This window comes from Hyperoodon ampullatus (genome assembly GCF_949752795.1).
Source record: "Hyperoodon ampullatus genome assembly, chromosome: 3".
In the NCBI taxonomy this organism is placed as follows: domain Eukaryota; kingdom Metazoa; phylum Chordata; class Mammalia; order Artiodactyla; family Ziphiidae; genus Hyperoodon; species Hyperoodon ampullatus.
This window is the reverse complement of record NC_136916.1, coordinates 132,217,772-132,239,567: the sequence shown is the minus strand read 5'-3', so window position 1 is coordinate 132,239,567 and position 21,796 is coordinate 132,217,772. Positions and strand designations below refer to the sequence as shown.

Genomic DNA, 21,796 nt, shown 5'->3' with positions numbered 1-21,796 from the left:
ATATTGCTAGAAACTAAATTTAAAACTAAATTTTCACCTGAGATTTGGAAATACAAGTTCAAATCTTGTCTGGTTCTATTTGCAGTTTCCAACTGGCCACAAAGTCCTGTTGACTCTTTTTTTGTTTATAGTCATATCCCTTTCTTCCTACCTGTTGCCTGTGCCTCTTACCACTTCTGCCTTGAGTTACCACACCATCACCCCTCACCACACTGTTGCATGGGTGCCTGACTTGTTCGTAGGGGTTCTGATTTGAGCCAGAGCAGCATGTAGTTAGTTATTCGACGTTAGAAAGTCATTGAAGTAAAATGTACAAAGCTCTACAAATAATCAGACTAAATTCAATAAGCATTTATTGAGGCCTACTATGAACAAGTTTTGAGAGATCAAAAAATAAATTAAAAAATTACAATTTAGTCCCAATTCTTGACACTCCAGAGTACGGAGACTGGTAAATAATTGGTGCTCAGCAAGTGTTAGGGAAATTATAATACAAGATGTGAGCACTACAGGAGCTGAAGTATATTCTTAATTAGAGATGGGTTGACAGCTTCCAATGAATATTTAAACTTAGTCAGTTACTGCAGCGGTCCCCAACCTTTTTGGACCCAGGGACTGGTTTCGTGGAAGACAGTTTTTCCACAGACTGGGGCCGGGGGTGGGTGGGTGGGAGGATGGTCAGGCGGTAATGCGAGCGATGGGGAGCAGCAGATGAAGCTTCACTGGCTCGCCCTCCTCTCACCTCCTGCTGTGCGGCCCGGTTCCTAACAGGCCACGGACCGGTAGAGGTCCTCGGCCCTGGGGTTGGGTACCCCTGAGTTATTGCATATGCCTGTTAGTTGACATCACATCCTATTAAAACCATTTTCACTGTGTGTTGTAAGTTCTTTTGAGAACAGTGCTTCAGCTTAGTTGCTCAAAATAAGTGATCAATTGTCTGAAACTTATAAATCTTCCTTATATACATTCCCTCCCCCCCAATCCCTGTATCATTCTGTTAAAAAATGTTAAAAAACATTTTTTTACGCAGAAAATTGGCTTTTTTCCCCCTGTTGGTATACAAGTTTGTGAAGTCTAACACATGTACAGTTTTGTGTAAAAACCCCATAAATCAGGACTCACCCTTTCTTTATTTTTTGCTGTACGCGGGCCTGTCACTGCTGTGGCCTCTCCCCATGTGGAGCACAGGCTCCGGATGCGCAGGCTCAGCAGCCATGGCTCACGGGCCTAGCCGCTCTGCGGCATGTGGGATCTTACCGGACCGGGGCACGAACTCGTGTCCCCTGCATCGGCAGGCGGACTCTCAACCACTGCGCCACCAGGGAAGCCCACTCTTTCTTTAAATCAAAATAGTATTGTAGTAGGTATGGGCTTGAAGTAAATGAAGATTTTTCAGAGTTTATTCCTTTGTGACAATTATTTCCTCGTTATGCACCATTAGATAGAACGAATGTAACAGAACTTTAGTCCCAATTCATGTAATCCCAGGATGCATTTTAAAGAAATCACCTCAGAAGAGATATTGAAGCCCAGATACGGAGGCAGTATGGACATCTTTTTCATCTTTTTTAAATTAATTAGAAATGAGTTTGTAAACTTCTATACTCAGAATGTTTTATCTCTCTTAATATAGCTAATGCTGGTAACCCTCAGAGCCACTTGCTTGAATGCAGTAAATCTCCATCAGGTTAATGAAAGGGGAGTAGTTCAGATAATCCATAATAGCTACTTCAAAGGTGGATTATTTTTCCTTTGGAGTGCATTGTAGATACACTCTGCATTCATGTATTTTAGCAGACTTACTTGTCTGGGTGTCTTGTTTAGGTCAATTTAAAAAAAAAAGAGTTTTTATTAGTCAGAGTGGCTGGGCCATGGAAGAGACACTTGAGAATATGCTAAATGGTGGGTGGAAATAAGTCCAGGATTAATACTTAGTCAGAGGGATCTTTGAAACAGGTTATACTGGAGAGGTGTCCATTGACTGTGAATGCTTCCAACATTCCAGGCTTTTCTGAACAAAGCATGTGGACCAAAGTGTATTTAACGTTGGTTGCCATACTTTGGGTCATTTAGCAACAATTTAAAGTTCTAGCAAGACCAAGACTTTAAAGAAGAAATAGCTCATAGCATTCCATGTTCTTAGAATGGTGCCTACTAGCCAGGATAGAATCTTTTGGTGTTTCTATTCTTTCTTTAACAGTTGTCCCAGTCTGCTCTGTCAGTGAATGAATGTTTTTCATGTTTTTTTTTTTTTAATGGTCATAAAACTCAATAAAATTTAGCACAACTGCAGTTCTTTGCCAAATAAAGCACATTTTGAGCACCTTTGAAAGGTATTTCATACAAGTATGAGGAATATATTCTTACAGTGCTTTGGGAAAAAAAATCTATGGTAGGACTGGTAGTTGTTGGGACGCAGGAAGACTATTTAGAAAGTGTTTTTTGTTTTGTCTTTCATTGCAAAGTAAAGGATACCTCTATCCAAAAACTAGAGAACAAGCAGGCCAGTGTATTTTCTTTTCCTTTGCCTTTTTTGTATTTTAGTATTTGGTCCAAACCAATCAGAGTCAATGGTGAAATAATGGAGCTAACATTTGGTTATCTAGTTGTGTGTTGCACTGGAGCTTCAGATGTAAAGTTTTTGGAGAATTTTAACTGCAAACCTGGCCTTGGCTTTGGGGAATAGCAAGATCCCTGTCACTGGAAGCATTTAAGCGTGGTAGGGTAATAGTAATGATCAACATTTACTGGGCATTTACTCTGGGTCGTTTTATCTTGATATCAACTCTTCGAGATGGGAACTACTGTTACTTCTATTTTTGTACTCAGATAGGAAATTGAGGCCTAGAGAAGTTAAAAAGCAGGGGCAATGTCAACAACTAATAAGTAGCAGAGATGGGATTCAACCCTAGAAGGCCTGACTCCAGAGCCTGCCTGCTATCCACTGTTATACACTACCTCCCCTTGAGGGTGTGTGAGGGAGGGGATTGCTGGGTTGCTCTGAAGATAGCAAGAGAAGGCCTTCAAAGGCTTTCCAGCTCTTAAGAGACCAGGGCTTTAAACTAGGTGATATTGTGTGTTAGGCCTACCTTGGTCCTTATATCTACCGCCCTCAACAAGAGCCTTTCCATTGCTTCCTATTAGTTTGGCCCTCCACACAACCAAAGCTGATTATCACCTGCAGCCTAGAGCAGCGAGCTTCAAATTTTAGCATTCATCAAGCACTTTGTGTGTGTGTTGCAGAGACGGGGAGGGGGGGTGCATTTTTAAAAGATTTGGATTCCTATGGTAGGGCCAGAGTTCTATTTCACTTTGGGAGATAGTGTAGTGGTTACTTATGCAGCCATAGCATATTTTGAAGTACAGCACCAAGCCATTCTTCTTATAAATCAGCACCTGTCTTTTGGTCTTAGTTTAGGTAGTAGGACTTTGCTTTGTTTCCAAGGTTCTGCCCTGGGTCCATCAACTGGAGTTCTGCCTTAGACTCTTCCTGAGACTCTATTCTGGTAACATGCCTGGTTCTCTAATTTCTAGAACTGGGCCTGGTATCATACCTGCCAGACTTCCTTCCAGGGATCAGCTTCTGCTGCCTGTTGGCAAGCTTATCTGAACAGTCACGTGGCTTGGATTTCCAAATATCTTCCTGCCTCTCCTTTGCTGGACTCTTTCCATCCAGTGAAACTCCTTTCACCCTCTGCTGTACCTCCTTAGCTGCCCTGTGGCCTGTCATTGTAGTTGGTAATACCTCCTACTCAATTTCTAAGGTAAGGGGCAGAAGTTTTTTAAATCTACCATTGTCCTGCCTTCTCTTCCTCTGTGGCCTCTAGGTTATAAGCCACCTCTGCTCTGGAGGCATCTTGCATTTCTTTCTGATTTGGGGCTTCTTATCATTCCCTTTGTAATTAGGATATAGATCGGTAGAATATTGGACACAAAGGGTTGTTTGCCTTTACTGCTTGCTTTCCTTGCTCTGTGAGTGCATTCCTGCCCCTTGAGTTGGCATGGTCTGGCACTGAGCACCACCATAGGTGACATGGAAGTACATAGTTATAATTAGGCAGTGCAGTGCTGGGCTCCAGTGAATGAGAGTGACAATGGACAGCATTCATTAATTCATTCACCAACCCATTCCACAAATAATTATTGAGCATCTACTGTGTGCTTTCTAGAAGTACAGTACTCAGGACCGGGAATACAAAAATGAACAAACATGAGTTTGCTCTCAAGGGTCTTAACTCTAGTGGGTGGGAGTGAAATAGATACATTGAGTACAGTGAGGTAATTCTTGTGTAGGAGTATGTGGAGTGTCATGGGAACACATAGGAGAGACAGTTAACTGAGCAGGGGGTGAATGGTACCTGAGGGGCAGCTTTCCAAAAGAGGGGAGGATAGATTTTTACCTTAAAAATGAATTCCTCGGGGCAGGGGGGAAGAGAAATGGATTGCCTCAAACCCTTCCTCTTAAGATTTTTGTGTTTTTTTCTTTTGTGATTTAATATCTCTATCTGGCATGTGTCTCTTTGGCCTTTGCAGCCTTTGTGCCTGTTGTTCTTTGTATAATAATTTGTATCCAAGAGGAGAAACAGTAGCTTATTTTATGCTCTTAGAAGTTTTGCTTTGAAGGCTCAAAAGAAAGAGGTGTGAGAAATCAAATCATCTGGGTTAGAAGCACTTTTGTTTTGTTGGTACCCAAAATTAGGGCTCTAAGATTCTTGTGTACTCAGATAATTTTTACAGGAAACAAGGACACATTTGCATATGCAATGAAAATAGTTATTACAGTGACAAAATATGTAGATCAGATCTCTAGAAACTGAATTCTTTAGTCCAAAACAAATAAGACTAGGCAAATTGGCTAGACAAACAAACAAACAAACAAAAAACTTAGCTCTTGAATATTGCCGTCATCATCCCAAGTATTCTTATCTCTTAGGTGAAAAATTTCCATTACTGTTTTGTGATGTTCTAAAATTAAAAGATAGTGTAAGATTTTACATATTCCAAAAGGAAAACACCTAAATTCAGTATTTCAATGAAGTATTCTTAATTTGTTTCCTTACCAACAGATTTTTAAATTATTTTTTATTGTCAATAACTCTCCCTAAAATATAATCCAAAGTGGTTTATAATGTAAATATTCAGACCAAAGTATAAGGATCTCTTTTCTGCAGCATGCTGTCTATTAAAAAAATAAAAATTTTAGTTTAAAAAAATCATAATATATTTTTTACTTGCTTAAAAGCACTGCTTAATTAATTCTGTTAGGTGCTTGCCTAGTCCCAAATAAACATCTCAGAATTTTAGCTTCACAACTGTTAACAATGCCTGATTATAATATGATTTCCCATTGCCTCTAATTATAACATGATTTAATAGTTTGATTTAGTAAATACAGTTAAGACATTGGTTTTAAGCATTTGAAGATCAGGATTGGCTTTGTGGTTAATTTGCTATCTCAGTGTTGCTAAGGATAAGTAGTTTCTAAGTACCATTTCAAATCTATAAAAATTGTCATGGCCAATATTTGAGGGTTGTTAGATCCTTATAATGAATTATTGTTTCTCTTATAAATTCAATATCACTTCTTTTTATACATTCACCAAGCTTGTCTGTGACCTACACATCCTATGGGAAACTAAAATAAAGGAAAGACAGAGACAACTGAATTATAAGAATATAGAGTCTCAGAAAAACCAAGGATGGGAATGCCACTGGGCTTCAGGAAAGATGGTGGAAGTGGGAGCAGGCAAACCCCAGGGAATCCAGGTAGCATATGTTCTCCATCTCCTATCTCTGCTTCTCTGTGTCTTTAAAAATCTTTCCTCTCTCTGCCAGCTGGCTCACGTGCTCCTGAGTTCATGTGATGGAATATGGTCTGAGTTTACTTGTTCACTGGTTTAGTGACAGAGGGAGACATTGCTCCTTCTTAGCCTCAATTCCTGATTCCTGGAGAGGGGACCATGACTTGTTTTGGCTTAGGTGCCCACCCCCGGTCAGTCTTGGGGAGCAGTGTTATAGAGTGGCTGCAAGGGACCAACTCTTTGGGGGTATGTGTGTCATTATGAGCTCAGTACACCCACCTTACAAAAGGTATCCACTGCGTTCCTATAGGTATATAGTAAGAGCAATAGCATCACTAGATTATGGTCATGTCCCATCTCAGAAAATTATGGGGAGGAGGGAAGCTAGGGGTTGGTTGAGTGAAGGGCTCTTTTATCATAACCGTGTAAGGAAAAAACCCTGTTGTGTCTATGGCATTTTGATATAACATTCCATTTTCTTTGTAACAGGTTAGTGGTTACTTGGATGATTGTACCTGTGATGTTGAAACCATTGATAAATTTAATAACTACAGGCTTTTCCCAAGACTTCAAAAACTCCTGGAAAGCAACTACTTTAGATATTACAAGGTATTTAAAACAATTTTTTTTTGGTGTAGGAACACTTAACGTTTAAATGGGTAATTACATTTTCTTAGGAATCACTAAGCTTCAAAATTGTGCTTATTATTTAAAATTGAGCAAGGCTATATTAGGAAAATGCAGTTCACAAGAATGAACCATATGGTTCTAAAACGACCCATTGGATACTTTTAATTTCAGTAATTGAGTTTTGAACACTAGAGTTAGAACCTAGTTGGGTAAATTGAAGTCAAAACAGAAACTATTATATCGTTATCAAAGTCATGAGTTGTTCATAACATTCTAAAACATCAGATTTACTCCAATTAATTTAAAAAGAGAAATATTTTTGAGAAGAAGCATGACTTTGTTCTGACCTGTATTGTTTTAACAAGTCACTTGTGACATTTTATCTTGAGATATCTATTGAAAGAGTTTAGAAAACCTCATCATTGGAGTATGTAGTTACAATCTGAGTTCACAATTGTCTGTTAGCTGTTACTTTCATTAAAAGACTGTGAGTTGAAAAAGAAAAAAAAAAGAAGACTGTGAGTTGAGCAGTGATAACATGAGCTACTTTGGCTCCCGGTTGCCATCTGTTCAGAGTCTGTTTAGTAGCAGAGTTTGTCTTTTTAACCAAGTCTACCAATTTATTCTTACCAGCTACACACTTATAAACCACCACTGAAACTTGACAGCTGGTTAGTAGAAGAAATAGAATAATTGTAGCCGTTAACATGACCAGGTTATAGTATCATAATTCCACATCTGTCTGTTATAATCTCAAAATTCTTACTTTTATAACTTTTTTCTAATATTTTATTTTACAGGTAAACCTGAAAAGGCCGTGTCCTTTCTGGAATGACATCAGCCAGTGTGGAAGAAGGGATTGTGCTGTCAAGCTTTGTCAATCGGTAAGAACAGTGTATACGTTTAAGAACTGTCACGTTTTTTTGAATAATTGCAACTTTTGAAAGGGGCCAATATAACTGAAATAATATTTCAATCCTTAGGCTAAATATAATGTTGTTTAAAATTAACATATTAAAAACCTAAACTTACAAATATAAAACCTATTTTGAATTGTTCTGTCTTCATAATAATAGAATTTAAATTTTGTGGTTAATATAGTCCTTTGATTTATTACTGAGATTAATAGTTCTTTTGGCTTGATATTTGTTTTTCTTCTTATGTCTTACCCAAAGTTATGTTTGTAGTATTAAAAAAAATGAAATTAATTGAGGTACAAATACAATCTCTCCCTTTTTCTGTGGATGTATTAATTTTCTTCCTTGGGGAGGGTCTGGACAAATTACTTAGGGTCTGCACAAATTACTTAGGAATTCTCAGATTGTCTGCCCATAGAGGCTGGACTCTCTGTCAGTCAAAAGGCCAGTTATTTATTCCCAGTGAATCAGAACAATGTTCTTTCACTTCCATTATTAATTGGCCAATGTGAAAAAGAAAAACAATATCCAGTGTTAGTCTGGGAATAAGAAATGAGCACCCTGGTGGCTAAGTCTTTTTGGAGATCAATTCAGCAAATGTATCCAAACAATAAAAAAAGTACATATCCTTTGACCTAGCAATTCTGCTAAGAATTTCACTTACTAAAATAATTAGATAGATGTCCAAAGATGGCCATAAAGCAATACTGAATATTGTAAAGATGTCAGTTCTGCTGAAATCAGTCTATAAATTTGGCATAGTTTATTGTATGAAAAAATTAGAAACCGTCTAAATATCTGGTCATAGGAAAAGACTATACATTGACCTAGTTCAGAGTGTAGAAGAGTACACAATAAAGTGATTGTCTCTGTGTGGGTCCTTCCCTTTGGGCAAGTGTAATCTATTTCAGGAATGTACTGAATACACTTAGCATTAGAATAGGACCCTGCAATTTACAGAGCTCTCCCACATACATCATTATCTCTACTAACAGCATCACTTGAGGATAGGCAGATAGGTCCTGTGTTAAGTGGCCAACACACAACTAAAAACTAGTACCATTTTCCTCTGAAAGCGGAAAGCGCCTTAAAAAATGGTTGATTCCAAGACTGGAACAAGAAATATATAAGATGAACCTGGAGTATCTTGTCATAACAGGAAACAAAAAGTGCTGTTAAAGATTACTGGGGTAATATAAATAAGACACAGGTGCAGATAAAGACAGGTCAGATAAAAAAGACACAGGTTAGCACTTAGTGGGTCTGCTAGTGGCCAAATGTGGGACAATTTGAGCATTAAAAGGAATAATGGTGGGCTTCCCTGGTGGCGCAGTGGTTGAGAGTCCGCCTGCCGATGCAGGGTACACAGGTTCGTGCCCCGATCCGGGAAGATCCCACATGCCGCGGAGCGGCTAGGCCTATGAGCCATGGCCGCTGAGCGGCTAGGCCTATGAGCCATGGCCGCTGAGCCTGCGCGTCCGGAGCCTGTGCTCCGCAACGGGAGAGGCCACAACAGTGAAAGGCCCGCGTACCACAAAAAAAAAAAAAAAAAAAAGGAATAATGGCTAAGGTGCTATTTTTACATTTCCGTGCTATAATATAATATGTGTATAATCCATAGCATAACTTGTTGGATTTTTTGTTTACTTTGAAGAAATAACATAAAGACTGCCTAACTATTCTCAGTTAAAAAATAACCTGTTAACTTCAGTAATTTGTTCTGTGAATTTTTCTTATAAATCATAGAGCTTTAAAATATTTTTTCAGAAGATAGAATAAATGTCATCTAAAAGCATTTAAAATTTTTTTTCAGGATGAAGTTCCTGATGGAATTAAATCTGCAAGCTACAAGGTATGTACATATACTTATTAATGTGTCTAGTATTGAGCAAAAACTAAAAAAATTCACTTCCCCTGCCAGCTACTACCCCACTTCTCTGCTCCCCTTTGCAGTGAAACCCCTTGAAAGTTATTTGTACTCAGTGGCTGTAATTCATTTGTTTCTTTTCTTTAACCCTTTATTAAAGAAAGCTTGAAAGGTAAAAGTAGAGGGGAAAAAACAAACTAAAACATGTATACCCATCATGCAGCTTTAGCAATTACCAATACGTGGTCAATCTTGTTTCATCTGTACCTCCCATTCCATTCTCCCAGTTATTTCAAAGCCAGTCTGAGATAACTCATTTTGTTTACAAATACTTCATATACATCTCTAAGACAAAAAACACTAAAAAAGCCCCACATAACCAAAGTCAGGTTCCAATTTCTCTATGGGTTTTCAATTTCTCTTTCGTATGTGCCTTAATAGTTGATTTGAAACGGGATTCAAACATATTCCACCCATTGCACTTGGTTGATGTCTCTCTGTCTCTCTCTCTCTCTCTTTTTAAATAAATTTAAAAATTTATAATAGTTTTAGGTTTACAGAAAAATTGTAGAGATAGTACAGTTTTTCCGTATACTCCATACCCAGTTTCCTCTATAATTAACATCTTACATTAGTATGGTGCATTTGTTACAATTAATGAACCAATTTTTATATGTTATCACTAATTAAAGTCCATAGTTCATTCAGATTTCCTTAGTTTTCCACCTAATGTCCTTTTTCTGTTCCAGGATCCCATCCTGGAAACCACATTATATTTAGTTGTCATGTCTCCTTAGGCTCCTCTTGGCTGTGACGATTTCTCAGACTTTCCTTGTTTTCGATAAGGTGTTTCAGAGGAGTACTGGTCAGGTATTTTGTGGAGTGTCCCTCAATTGGGATTTGTCAGATATTTTTCCCATGATTAGACTGGGGTTATGTATTTTTGGAAAGAAGACCACAGAGGTTAAAAAAAAAAAGTGCCATTTCATCACATCCTATATCAAGGGTACATACTATCAACATGACTTATCACTGTTAATGTTAACCTTGATCACCTGGCTGAGGTATTTTTTGTCAGCTTTCTCCACTGCAGATTTATTCTTCTTTTGCCCTTTCCATACTGTATTCTTTGGAAGGAAGTTACTAGGCCCCGCCCACATTTTAGGAGTGCTTCATCTCCTTGAGGATATAAATTGTTTGGAATTCTTCAATGTGAGAGATTTGTTATCTTTTCCCTCCATTTCCTTGTTTGCTCAATCATTTCTTTGTCTTGTGGGTATTTATTTTCTATCGTGGATTATAACCTAGTACTCCTTTATTTTGTTGTTCATATCATTTCAGTTTTCACACTTGGGAGCTGTTTCAGTTGGCTCCTGTGTCCCTTTGACATACCCCCATCACTGTTTTTTTCCCTTTTGTTAGCACTTCTTTATTTTCTGGTTCTACTTGAACATTTCCTGCTCTTAAGTCTCTTTTAATCTAGATTCATTCCCCACCCCACTGCCCTTTTTTCTTTCTTTGCCACTTATGTGTTGAAGGAAATGAATCAATATCCTATAGAATTTCCCACATTATGTATTTAGTGATTGTATCCCTGTCATGTCATTTAACATATCACTCTCTCCATTTTCCATAAACTGGTAGTTAAGTACTATAGCTTATCAGAGTCAGATTCCCCTTTAAAATTACTTATTTTCTGCTTTATCGAGGTACAGTTGACTAATAAAATTGTAAGATGTTTATAGTGTACATTGTGATGATTTGATACATGCATACATTTTGAAAGGATTCCTCTCATTTAGTTAATTAACTCATCCATCATCTCACATATTTATCTTTTTTTTTTTTTTTGGTGAGATCATTTAAGTTCTACTCTCAGCAAATATAAATGATACAATACAACAACAATGATACATCAACTGTGGTCACCATGTTACACATTAGATCCTCAGACCTTATTCATCTTATAGCTGAAAGTCTGTACCCTTCTACCAACCTCTCCCTGCTTTCCCCACCTCCTTGCCCCTGGCACCACTTTTCTACTCTCTGTTTCTATGAGTTTGACCTTTTTTTTTGTTTCTACATATGAGTGATACCATGCAGTATTTGTCTTTCTCTGTCTGGCTTATTTCACTTAGCACAGTGCCCTTAAGGCCCATCCATGTTGTAGCAAATGGCAGGATTTCCTTCCTTCTCATGGCCGAATAATATTTCATCATATATATATCTCACATCTTCTTTTTACATTCAACCATTGACAGACAGATTGTTTACATATCTTGACTATTGTGAATAATGCTGCAATGAACATGGGAGTGCAGATATCTCTTTGATATCCTGTTTTCATTCCCTTGGGATATATACCCAGAAATGGGATTGCTCGGGCATTTGGTAGTTCCATTTTTAATTTTTTGAGAAATCTCTATACTGTTTTTCATAGTGGTTGCACCAATTTACATTCCCACCAACAATGCACAATAGTTCCCTTTTCTCTTCATCCCTGCCAATGCTGGTTATCTCTTGTCTTTTTGGTGATGGCCATTCTAACAGGTGTGAGGTGATGTCTCATGGTTTTGATTTGCATTTCCCTAATGATTAGTGATGCTGAGCACCTTTTCAGGTACCTCATTTGTATGTGTTCTTTGTAAAAATGTCTTTTCAGTTCCTCTGCCCAGTCTTTAATTTAATTGTTTGATTTTTTGCCATTAAGTTGTGTGAGCTCTTTAATATATTTTGGATATTAACCTCTTACCAGATAACTGATCTGCATATTTTTCTCCCATTCTGTAGGCTGCCCTTTCATTTTGTTATTGGTTTCCTTTGCCGAGCGGAAGGTTTTTAGTTTGACATAGTCCCAATTCGTTTATTTTTGCTTTTGTTGCCTTTGCTTTTGGTGTCAAATCCAAAATACCTTTGCTAAGTCCAGTACCAAGGAGCTTACCCTCTATGTTTTCTTATGGGTTCAGGTCTTAAGTTTAAGCCTTTAATCCATTTTGAGTTGATTTTTGCACATGGGGTAAAAAAGGGGTTACTTTCATTCTCTTGCAGGTGGTGCCCTATAGTTAGATATTAAGGCTTATCAGATTCAGATTAATTTTTTGATATATATTCATTAGAGTTCCTGTGTACTTACAGTTGCATCACATAATGTCTGGTTTCCTCTTTTTTTTTCATGATGTTAAGATTGATCTTTTGGGTCATTATACGTCCATTATAATGTTCCCTACTAGCTTTTTACCTGAAGGTTTTAGCAGCCTTGATGATTATTACCTAGTTACGTTATTTCATTAGGGGTTTGAAAATATTGATATTCTAATTTTATCATTTTTCCTATACTAACTATCCATTATTATTGTATAAAGACCTTTTCTTGTCAACTCTTTGGATGCCTTGAAATACAGTTTATATAGAACACATAGAATAAATGCTTCATTCTTTTCCTTTGTTTACCAGTTTTCAGAATAATTATGAGTTGATGCCCCAGCACACTCCAAAGTTGCCCAATAAGGTTTTTATTTTTAAGTATTAATATGAACTTAAGTTTTGACATATTTAATGTATTGAAATCTTCTCTAGTCATTTAGTCATTATTTGTTTCAATGCTTGAGTTCCATCTTTGGCCATAAGAAGCTCCTTCAAGTTAGGAATTGTTGCCTTTTGAGATGATCCTAGTAGTCTTAGTAGATTTTTTGCCTTCCATTATGAAAAGATGTCCTAGGCTTAGTTTGTACCTTTCGTGCTTCAGTCTTGGAATTAACCAGTTTTCTAAGGAACGCTTAGCTCTTTTAGTGAGAAATGGTGTTTAGTGATCATAACCTAAGCCATCGCGGTGCTAATTCTTACTGGGTTGTCATTGTTTCGAGGCCTTTTTGGTGAACAAATTCAATTTTTGATTACAGTGTTTTAAAATACACCCAGAATCTTACAATCTTTATTGTTTGCTACTGCTGTATTTCAAGTCATTATCACTTTTTGTCTGGATTATGGCAGTAGCCTCTTAAATGGTCTGCCTACTTCTTTTTTTTTTTTTTTTTTTTTTTTTTTTTTCGGTATGTGGTCCTCTCACCGTTGTGGCCTCTCCCGTTGCGGAGCACAGGCTCCGGACGCACAGGCCCAGCGGCCATGGCTCACGGGCCCAGCTGCTCCGCGGCATGTGGGATCTTCCCGGACCGGGGCACGAACCCGTATCCCCTGCATCGGCAGGCGGACTCTCAACCACTGCGCCACCAGGGAAGCCCGGTCTGCCTACTTCTAACCATGCTCTCTATATTAGTCTGTTCTGAAGACAGCAGCCAGAGTGATTTTTTTTCAATAAATCTATTTATTTATTTATTTATTTTTGGCTGTGTTCATTCTTCGTTGCCGCCCTTGGGCTCTCTCTAATTGCAGCGAGCGGGGGCTACTCTTGATTGTGGTGCACGGGCTTCTCATTGCAGTGGCTTCTCTTGTTGAGGAGCACGGGCTCTAGGGTGTGTGGGCTTCAGTAGTTGTGGCTCGTGGGCTCTAGAGTGCAGGCTCAGTAGTTGTGGCGCACGGGCTTAGTTGCTCCGCAGCATGTGGGATCTTCCCAGACCAGGGCTCCAACCCTTGTCCCCTGCATTGGCAGGCCGATTCTTAACCACTGCGCCACCAGAGAAGCCCCAGAGTGATTTTTTTTTTTTAATCAAGGAAATCAGATTGTATCTCTCCTCTGTTTAAAGCGTCCCATCTCCCTTGGAGTAAAATCCAAAGCCCTTATTTAGTAACAAGAGCAAATAAAGTGACCATATGCCAAGGTTTGCCTGGGACAGAACCAGTTTATGCTTGTTGTTCTGGCATCCTGTCTGATTTATTATTTGTCTCGAGTTTTAAATTTTTTAAATAAAATATTAACAGTTGCATCAAAATAAGTTAGGATAGATTTGGTTGACCAAATGCTTTGTATTTCTAGCTTCCTCTGTTGTCTTCTCTCTTATATAATATTTCAGATGTATGTACACTAAAGACTTCTTACTTCAACACAAAGATGACCAATAATAACTTGTCCTTCTTCTCCTGACCTTTTCTAGATGTAAGGAAACTAAACCTTTCTTTCAAAGACAACATCCTAGGTGACTACTGATGAAATAATTTCAGTCAGTCACAAATGGCTGGGGACAGCTAACTCCTTACAGTCTTTTTTTTTTTTTTAACATCTTTATTGGAGAATAACTGCTTTACAATGGTGTGTTAGTTTCTGCTTTATAACAAAGTGAATCAGCTATACATATACATATATCCCCATATCCCCTCCCTCTTGCGTCTCCCTCCCACCCTCCCTATCCCACCCCTCTAGGTGGTCACAAAGCACCGAGCTGATCTCCCTGTGCTATGCAGCTGCTTCCCACCAGCTATCTGTTTTACATTTGGTAGTGTATGTCTGTCCATGCCACTCTCTCACTTCGCCCCAGCTTACCCTTCCCCCTCCCTGTGTCCTTACAGTCTTGGCAAGCGGGGGGAGAAGCATTGGCCACTACTATGCTGCTGGTCTTTTGGAGTTAGCAGCCATTTGTACTGTGGTATGTATCACACCTGTGATATATCTTAAGCTGCCAAGCTGCCATTTAACTGGTCAGTGAAAAACCTGGGAAATTAGAGGTTAGGCTTATGAGAAATATGTATGGGAAACAGAGGATGAGCAATCCTGCATACAGAGAGTAGTCCTTTATAGTGGCTGTATCCTTTACTGTATAGTGCAAATCAACCACTTATTACTATTTAGTACTTTTAAAATTTTACAATGAATCCTTTTGCCTGAAATAACTGAAAGAGGAAAAAGGAAGTACTTGTTTAATGAAAAATGAAGTACTGAATTTCCATTTCTTAGAACTGTTGATGATGACATATAACTTGCACAAAGGTCGTCGTTTACTCTCCATAAGGGCCATGGAAGTATCACTGATCATATGAAAATCCAAACACACAGATCTGCTGACACAGCCTTAGCATCTACTTTGTAAGTTAGTGTTTGTTTTAAGAAAACTGTGTTTAAGACAACAATTTGAGGGCTTCCCTGGTGGCGCAGTGGTTGAGAGTCCACCTGCTGATGCAGGGGACACGGGTTCGTGCCCCGGTCCGAGAAGATCCCACATGTCGCGGAGCGGCTGGGCCCGTGAGCCATGGCCGCTAAGCCTGCGTGTCCGGAGCCTGTGCTCCGCAACGGGAGAGGCCACAACAGTGAGACGCCCGCGTACTGCAAAAAAAAGACAACAATTTGACACGTGTAGCTGGAGACAGTGCATTTACATATCATTCTGGGATATGAGATTTTTCATTTAGACTAAATAACTGTTCTAAATTAAATTTTTCTGATATTTTATTATGAAAATTTTCATGCATACAGCAAAGTTGAAGGAATTTTCCTGAGAATAATCTTATACTAATCACCTAGATTCTTCCATTAACATTTTCATAAACTCACTTTACCACGTATCTGTCCATCTGTCGATCCTTCTAGCCATCCATTAAACCATTTTATTTTTTTGATTCATTTCAAATAAATTGTGAGCATCAGTACACATTGCCCTCACTATATGTCATTAACTAGATATATACATAACTGGAAGTATATCGTTACGTAGAGTCCAATATTTGCTTACGTGTATGTTTCATAAAATTAATATACAATGAAGTGCACAAATCTTAAGTGTGCATTTGTTAAATGCATACACCTGTGTAACTTAGGCTTCTGTTTCAATATAGAACGTTACTGTTACCCTAGAAAGTTGCTTCATACTCTGTCCCAGTCAATCCATACTCCTTCCCTAGAGGCAACCACTGTTCTGCACTTTTTCCACCTTAGATCTAAACTAATTTTGCTCATTTTTAATTCCGCATTTTCTTATTCATACACAGAGTGAAGTCATAGCTATTAATGTGTTGGCTCCAGTGCAGAACTTTGCAGTAATTAGATGATGCCATTATCAGCTATTTCCAATAGAAAATCATTTAATTCCAAGAATTGTTTGATTTTTTCATTCAGTTGATGGACTCAAAGTAAAACTTTTGGAAGTGCATTCTGTTGAAGGAAAACACTTGTCACTGAATGTTAATATAAATGCATTTAAAGTCCAAAATTGAAGACAAAGCATTTGTTTTGTGGTGATAATACACCTACAGATTTTGATAAAAACAATGTCCTGGTAAAAACAATGTCCTTACTAAATCAAGAAATCTGTGGAGCAGAAATGAATTTTTAATTGGTTGAGGTACATACATAATTCATAACTGCATCCAAACATGCTGTGATATCTTATCACTTAAGATAGAAGTGGTAATTGCCAAAATATGTAGGTTTTTGTTTTTATATATACACTAAGTAATGACTATAAAGTTTTGAAATGAAGATGATGCTGAAGAAAATATTACTTTAGCATGGCAGTAGGACTTTGCTGTCCATCATCAATCCAATTTTATAAATGTTTGAGCCTTTGAAGAACTATTTTGTAAAACAACCCAAGAGTCCTTCATTGGTGTTGATTGATTTTTAATAAATGAACCCTCTAAATGAATTTTCAAAATCAGTAGAAATTTTCATTTTCAAAATCAGTAGAAAATCATTTTCAAAGTCAGTAGAAAATCATTATTCAAAGTATGAATTAGTGGAATGCTTAAAGAAAAGAACAAAACAAATTTCAGCTTTTGAATGTTTAGCAAGTTGCACTTATTATAACAAAGATTGTAAACAAAGACCTTAAATATTTATTCCTATGAAAACGAGGGAGGAATTGTACACATTAAGTGAGGAAAGCTCAAATGGTATACTAGATTAAATTCTGAAATTTTATAATTGTATTTTGGAGAATCTCCCCTTGTGGGCAGAGTCTCCTCTTGATGAACTCTTGCTTTTAGCTGGATAAATTTATATTCTGACCTGAAATGGAATGAAATTAAGAAGGCTTACAATTTCATAGCATCTCTATTTGGCAAAACATTTAAAATAATTTAAAAAATGAAGACAACTTATTTGATGAGCCTTGTCTTAGAATATTTACTGAAGAAATTTACTTTAGAGGCAAAGAATAGAACTGCGAAAATATGTGGGCTAAAACATTTTCATATATTTACCTGTAAAGATAATATTTTCTCAATTAAAAATTATATCTGCAGGGAAGAGTCAGTTGAAGGTATGGATGATTTCAAATTAACCTTAAAATTAACTTTGAAGACGATTGTGGGCAATTTTATGAAACATTGAAAATAATAAACATATTGGAAAAATTATTTTTCTTCAGGAAAAATGCCAATGACATAGTTTTGAGACAGATGTGACTTACAAAGCTGATTAAATTATTAAGTAGGAACTAAGAAAAGTTATTTTGTTTAATTTATGTTTTAATATTCAGGTAATTATAGTAATAAAGTTTAAAAAATTTTGTTTTAAATATACATAGGTATATTAAAATACATAGGTATATGTTATCTTTTGAACAATTTTGTTTACTTTTTTTTTTTTTTTTTTTTGCATTACGTGGGCTTCTCACTGCTGTGGCCTCTCCCGTTGCGGAGCACAGGCTCTGGACGCGCAGGCCCAGCAGCCATGGCTCACGGGCCTAGCCGCTCCGCGGCATGTGGGATCTTCCCAGACCGGGGCACGAACCCGTGTCCCCTGCATCGGCAGGCGGACTCTCAACCACTGCGCCACCAGGGAAGCCCCTTTTGTTTACTTTTTGATAAGTATTTTTAACTTCTTATTTTGAAATAATGCCTAACTTATAGAAAAGTAGCAATATTAATATTAAGGCATTTTGTACACTTTTTATAAACATTCACTAATTTTTAATACTTTGCCTCATTTGTTTTAGCATGCTTTTTGTATATACGTAGTCTTATTGTTTTCTGAAACATTTGAGAGTAGGCTGAATACATCATATCCCTTTACGTATTAATACTTAATTATGTATAAAAGAATTTCATTTTTGAAAGTAGTTTTTGAATTGAACTGTCTTTAGGTCGACCAATGTAATGAAACAACGTTGTAATTCAGTACATAAGCATTTCAAAAAATTGTATTATTTCAGTTATTTTAGTGTTCCCTTTTATCCTCAAAAGAGTCCTAGTCTGGACAGTCATTTGTGTGGTCATCCGAACAATAAGGACATAATAGGCACTCAGTTAATATTTGTTGAGTGATTGAATTTGTGGCCTCCTGCTTCCAATGTTGTCTTTTAGCTGTATGGTGGTGATGACTGGTGTGTTGTGAAATCTCATGATCCACACTCACTTCCCCTGTGCCATATACACAGCTAGCAGAATATATATAGTGACTTAGACATTGAGAAGAAATATGGTTGTTAAAGAATATATTTTAAGCACCTAAAGATATTGGAATACTTTTTATAAGATTCGGTAGATTCCAGAGCATTTTTAGAATCATGGCATTTAGAGCTGAAATGGATCGTAGACACACAAGATCTAGCCCAACCACTTATTTTATGGAAGAGAAAACTGATGCTGACAGTGAGGTCATTAGGAAAGTGGGACATTGCTCCATGACTCCTTGCCAAGTGATTTCTTTAACCTCAAAGATTTTCTAATGGACATTTTGATAATGAGTTATCAGACTCTAAACTATTCTTTATTTTGTCTACATAATAGTAAATTGTGTTCGCCAACAAGACAAAGGGCAAAGACTTTATTTTTTAGCTTCAGGAGGAATGTGGGGCTAATTTTTTCTTTTTTAAGTTTTGAAGCCAGGGGGATGGTGCTAGGTATAAAAGAACCCCAATTCCTTTGAAATTCTTTTTTTAAAGTTTTAAAAATGCAATCAGTTGAATTCTATTTATTTCCCTTTTGTTTTAGTATTCTGAAGAAGCCAGTAATATTGAAGAATGTGAGCAAGCCGAACGACTTGGAGCTGTGGATGAATCTCTAAGGTTTGGGGTTTTTTGCAGTAGTATTTTATGCTTTTTCATGTGAAATGTTAACTTAAGAAAAAGAATACCTCTATTTCTTTTCTTTGTTTAAAGTGAAGAAACACAGAAGGCTGTTCTTCAGTGGACCAAGCATGATGATTCCTCAGACAACTTCTGTGAAGCTGATGGTATAACATTTTTTTATACTATGCATATTAAGATTGTGCCTAAGGAAAAGAAATTCTTTTAAAATAATTTAAAAAATTATTTCTAACAGTTTGGCAGTTCCTCAAAAAGCTAAACACAGAATTACCATATGATTTAACAGTTCAACTCCTCAGCATATACCCCAAAATACTGAAGACAGGGAAGCAGATACTTGTACACCCATGTTCACAGCAGCATTATTCACAACAGCCAAAAGGTGGAAACAACCCAAGTATCCATCAGCAGATGAATGTATGAACAAAGTGTGGTATACACGTACAATGGAATACTATTCAGCCATAAAAAGAAATGAAGTTCTGATACATGCTGCAATATGGATAAACATTGAAAACATTAAGATAAATGAAATAGGCCAGACACAAAAGGACAAATACTTTATGATTCCACTTATATGATATATATAGAGTAGGCAAATTGATAGAGGCAGTAAGTATATTTGAGGTTACCAGGAGTTAGGGGGAGGGGAGAATGGGGAGTTATTGCTTAATGGTTACAGAGTTTCTGTTTGAGGTCATAGAAAAGTTTGGAAGCAGCAATGATGGTTGCATAACATTGTGAATGTATAAAATTAATGCCATTGAATTGTGCTCTTAAACATGGTTAAAATGGCAAATTTCATGTTATATATATTTTACCACAATAAAGCAATTTAAAAAGAAAACCCAGTTTCAGGAAAAGAAAAATTTACCTCCTGAGTTTTGCAGTTCTGTGTACTTAGTAATACATATAATTTTTGTGATATGTACAGGTATTTTGCATAAATAGATAAAAGGTAGAGATTGCAAAAACCTGCTTTTGATATATTGGCCTTGGATTGTTAAATATTTTCCTTAATGATGGTCTGTGTTATTTTTGGAAAAGAGAAAAATGAACCATGAGTTATGTCTGTGACATCTAAAACTAAGCCAGAGCTCTGGTATGATTAAAATCTAGGAGCCCTAGAACCCATTAGAAACATTTGATTTATGGATTTATTTATTTAGATTTATAGATTCTCCTAGTCTTCCTTTTTTTTAGTATCTCCTTTTTTGTAAGTTTGTTAGCCTTTTAATTGGCTAAACAAAATTAAACCAAATTGAGTTTTTGTATCCTTCTTTGGTTCTTTTGGAACAGATTAATGATCTTCTAAAAAATCAGTGAAAAGAACGATATAGATCATTTTAATTATAAGCAAAAGATGAATCTTGCAACACCCCTTCCCCCCAAAAAAAAAGAGGGAAGAAAAAGGGAAAGTAATTATTTTTAATTTGTGGCTTCATTTTGGAAAAAAAAGATACATATGCTTTCCTTAATAAAAATCATGACCATATTTTGGCAGATACATATCTATAATCCTTTATTCCTAATTCTCAAATCTGAAAACATTGAAAAATGAACATTTTTCTCCTTAAATTTAGTACAGATTCATTCAGTGTGAATATTCATGTTTTTACTGCATGTTTCTATTCATGTTTTTATGTGTTTGATTAAAGGTTGCTGTCCCAGTCCCTGCTAGAATAATATTGAACATATGTTGCATGTACTGTATTACCTTTCTAAAATCTGAAAAGTTCTGATTTCCAAAATACATTTGGCCCCAAGGGTGTTGGGTAAAGAACTGTAGACTTATATCTAGCTTTAGGCCAGTAAAGAAAGGGGAATAAAATGCTCTCCCAACCCCAACTTTGCCATCTTTTCTGCAAGGATTCTTTGGCTTAAACATTGCTATGTGAGATAAAATTCAACTTATAACATGCAGCATAATTTTTTTTAGGCCTGCAGTGTTAGAGAAAGAATGGTAATACTTTAACCAAAGTATCCTTTTAAGACTACATGCTTACATTTGTGTCACAAATCAATAAGTCACTCCTTATATGGTGGAGTTCTGTTATCTTGGGTGAATAACTTGTCCATTTATATTTGTTTCTTCTGTTAAAGGAGGGTAAATATTAAAAAAAAAAAAGGACAGCTTTGTAAGGAATAAATAATGTATGTAAATGGTAGGTAGAGGATACAAAGTATTTTGTAAATTCTAATTAGAAATTTGAGCTTTTGTTACCTGGCAAAATAAGGTTATAGTAACCCTTTTTTTAGTAAAGTTGGGAGAGAGGAAGTATTTGTTGTAAGTAAAATTATGTCAACTAATGTTTATCTCTAACAAAGCAAGATATTAAAAATTTAATCATTCCTTGGTGATTAGTTTTCTGTCTTAAAGTACTAGATGCTGAGTGTTATTTATATATATATTTTAAGGGTCAGAGTTATTTTTTATGAATTTATTATAGTTTGCTATACTGAGGTAATACCTATAGTATTAATTGAGATGAACAGAGATCTGTTCCTGAACTAGGTGACTCCATGCAGATTTGTTTTTTAAAGTTTTATTTTTACTTCTAGTTATTTTAATTGCTACTTCTGCCTTGGACTCTGTTATTTCTAGGTGCTGTCACTGGGCTGTTTCTAGAAGCAAATTTTCCCCTAATTTGTGACTCTAATGAACTG

At 36.7% G+C, this 21,796-nt stretch overlaps 1 protein-coding gene across 11 annotated transcripts in view; it reads left to right on the top strand.

The window, feature by feature from the left end:
* Positions 1-21,796, top strand: part of ERO1A (endoplasmic reticulum oxidoreductase 1 alpha) — a gene marked incomplete at both ends in the record, with an annotated part of 41,639 nt that overhangs the window by 2,228 nt on the left and 17,615 nt on the right. For 6 of the 11 annotated variants that reach the window (XM_079700495.1, XM_079700492.1, XM_079700488.1 and 3 more), the window contains 5 exons: positions 6,291-6,410; positions 7,232-7,315; positions 9,162-9,200; positions 19,035-19,108; positions 19,202-19,275. In XM_079700495.1, the coding sequence (XP_079556621.1) occupies positions 6,291-6,410; positions 7,232-7,315; positions 9,162-9,200; positions 19,035-19,108; positions 19,202-19,275 (391 nt within the window). The remainder of the gene's footprint in view (positions 1-6,290; positions 6,411-7,231; positions 7,316-9,161; positions 9,201-19,034; positions 19,109-19,201; positions 19,276-21,796) is intronic. The other 5 variants (XM_079700493.1, XM_079700490.1, XM_079700494.1 and 2 more) reach the window with 5 other exon arrangements.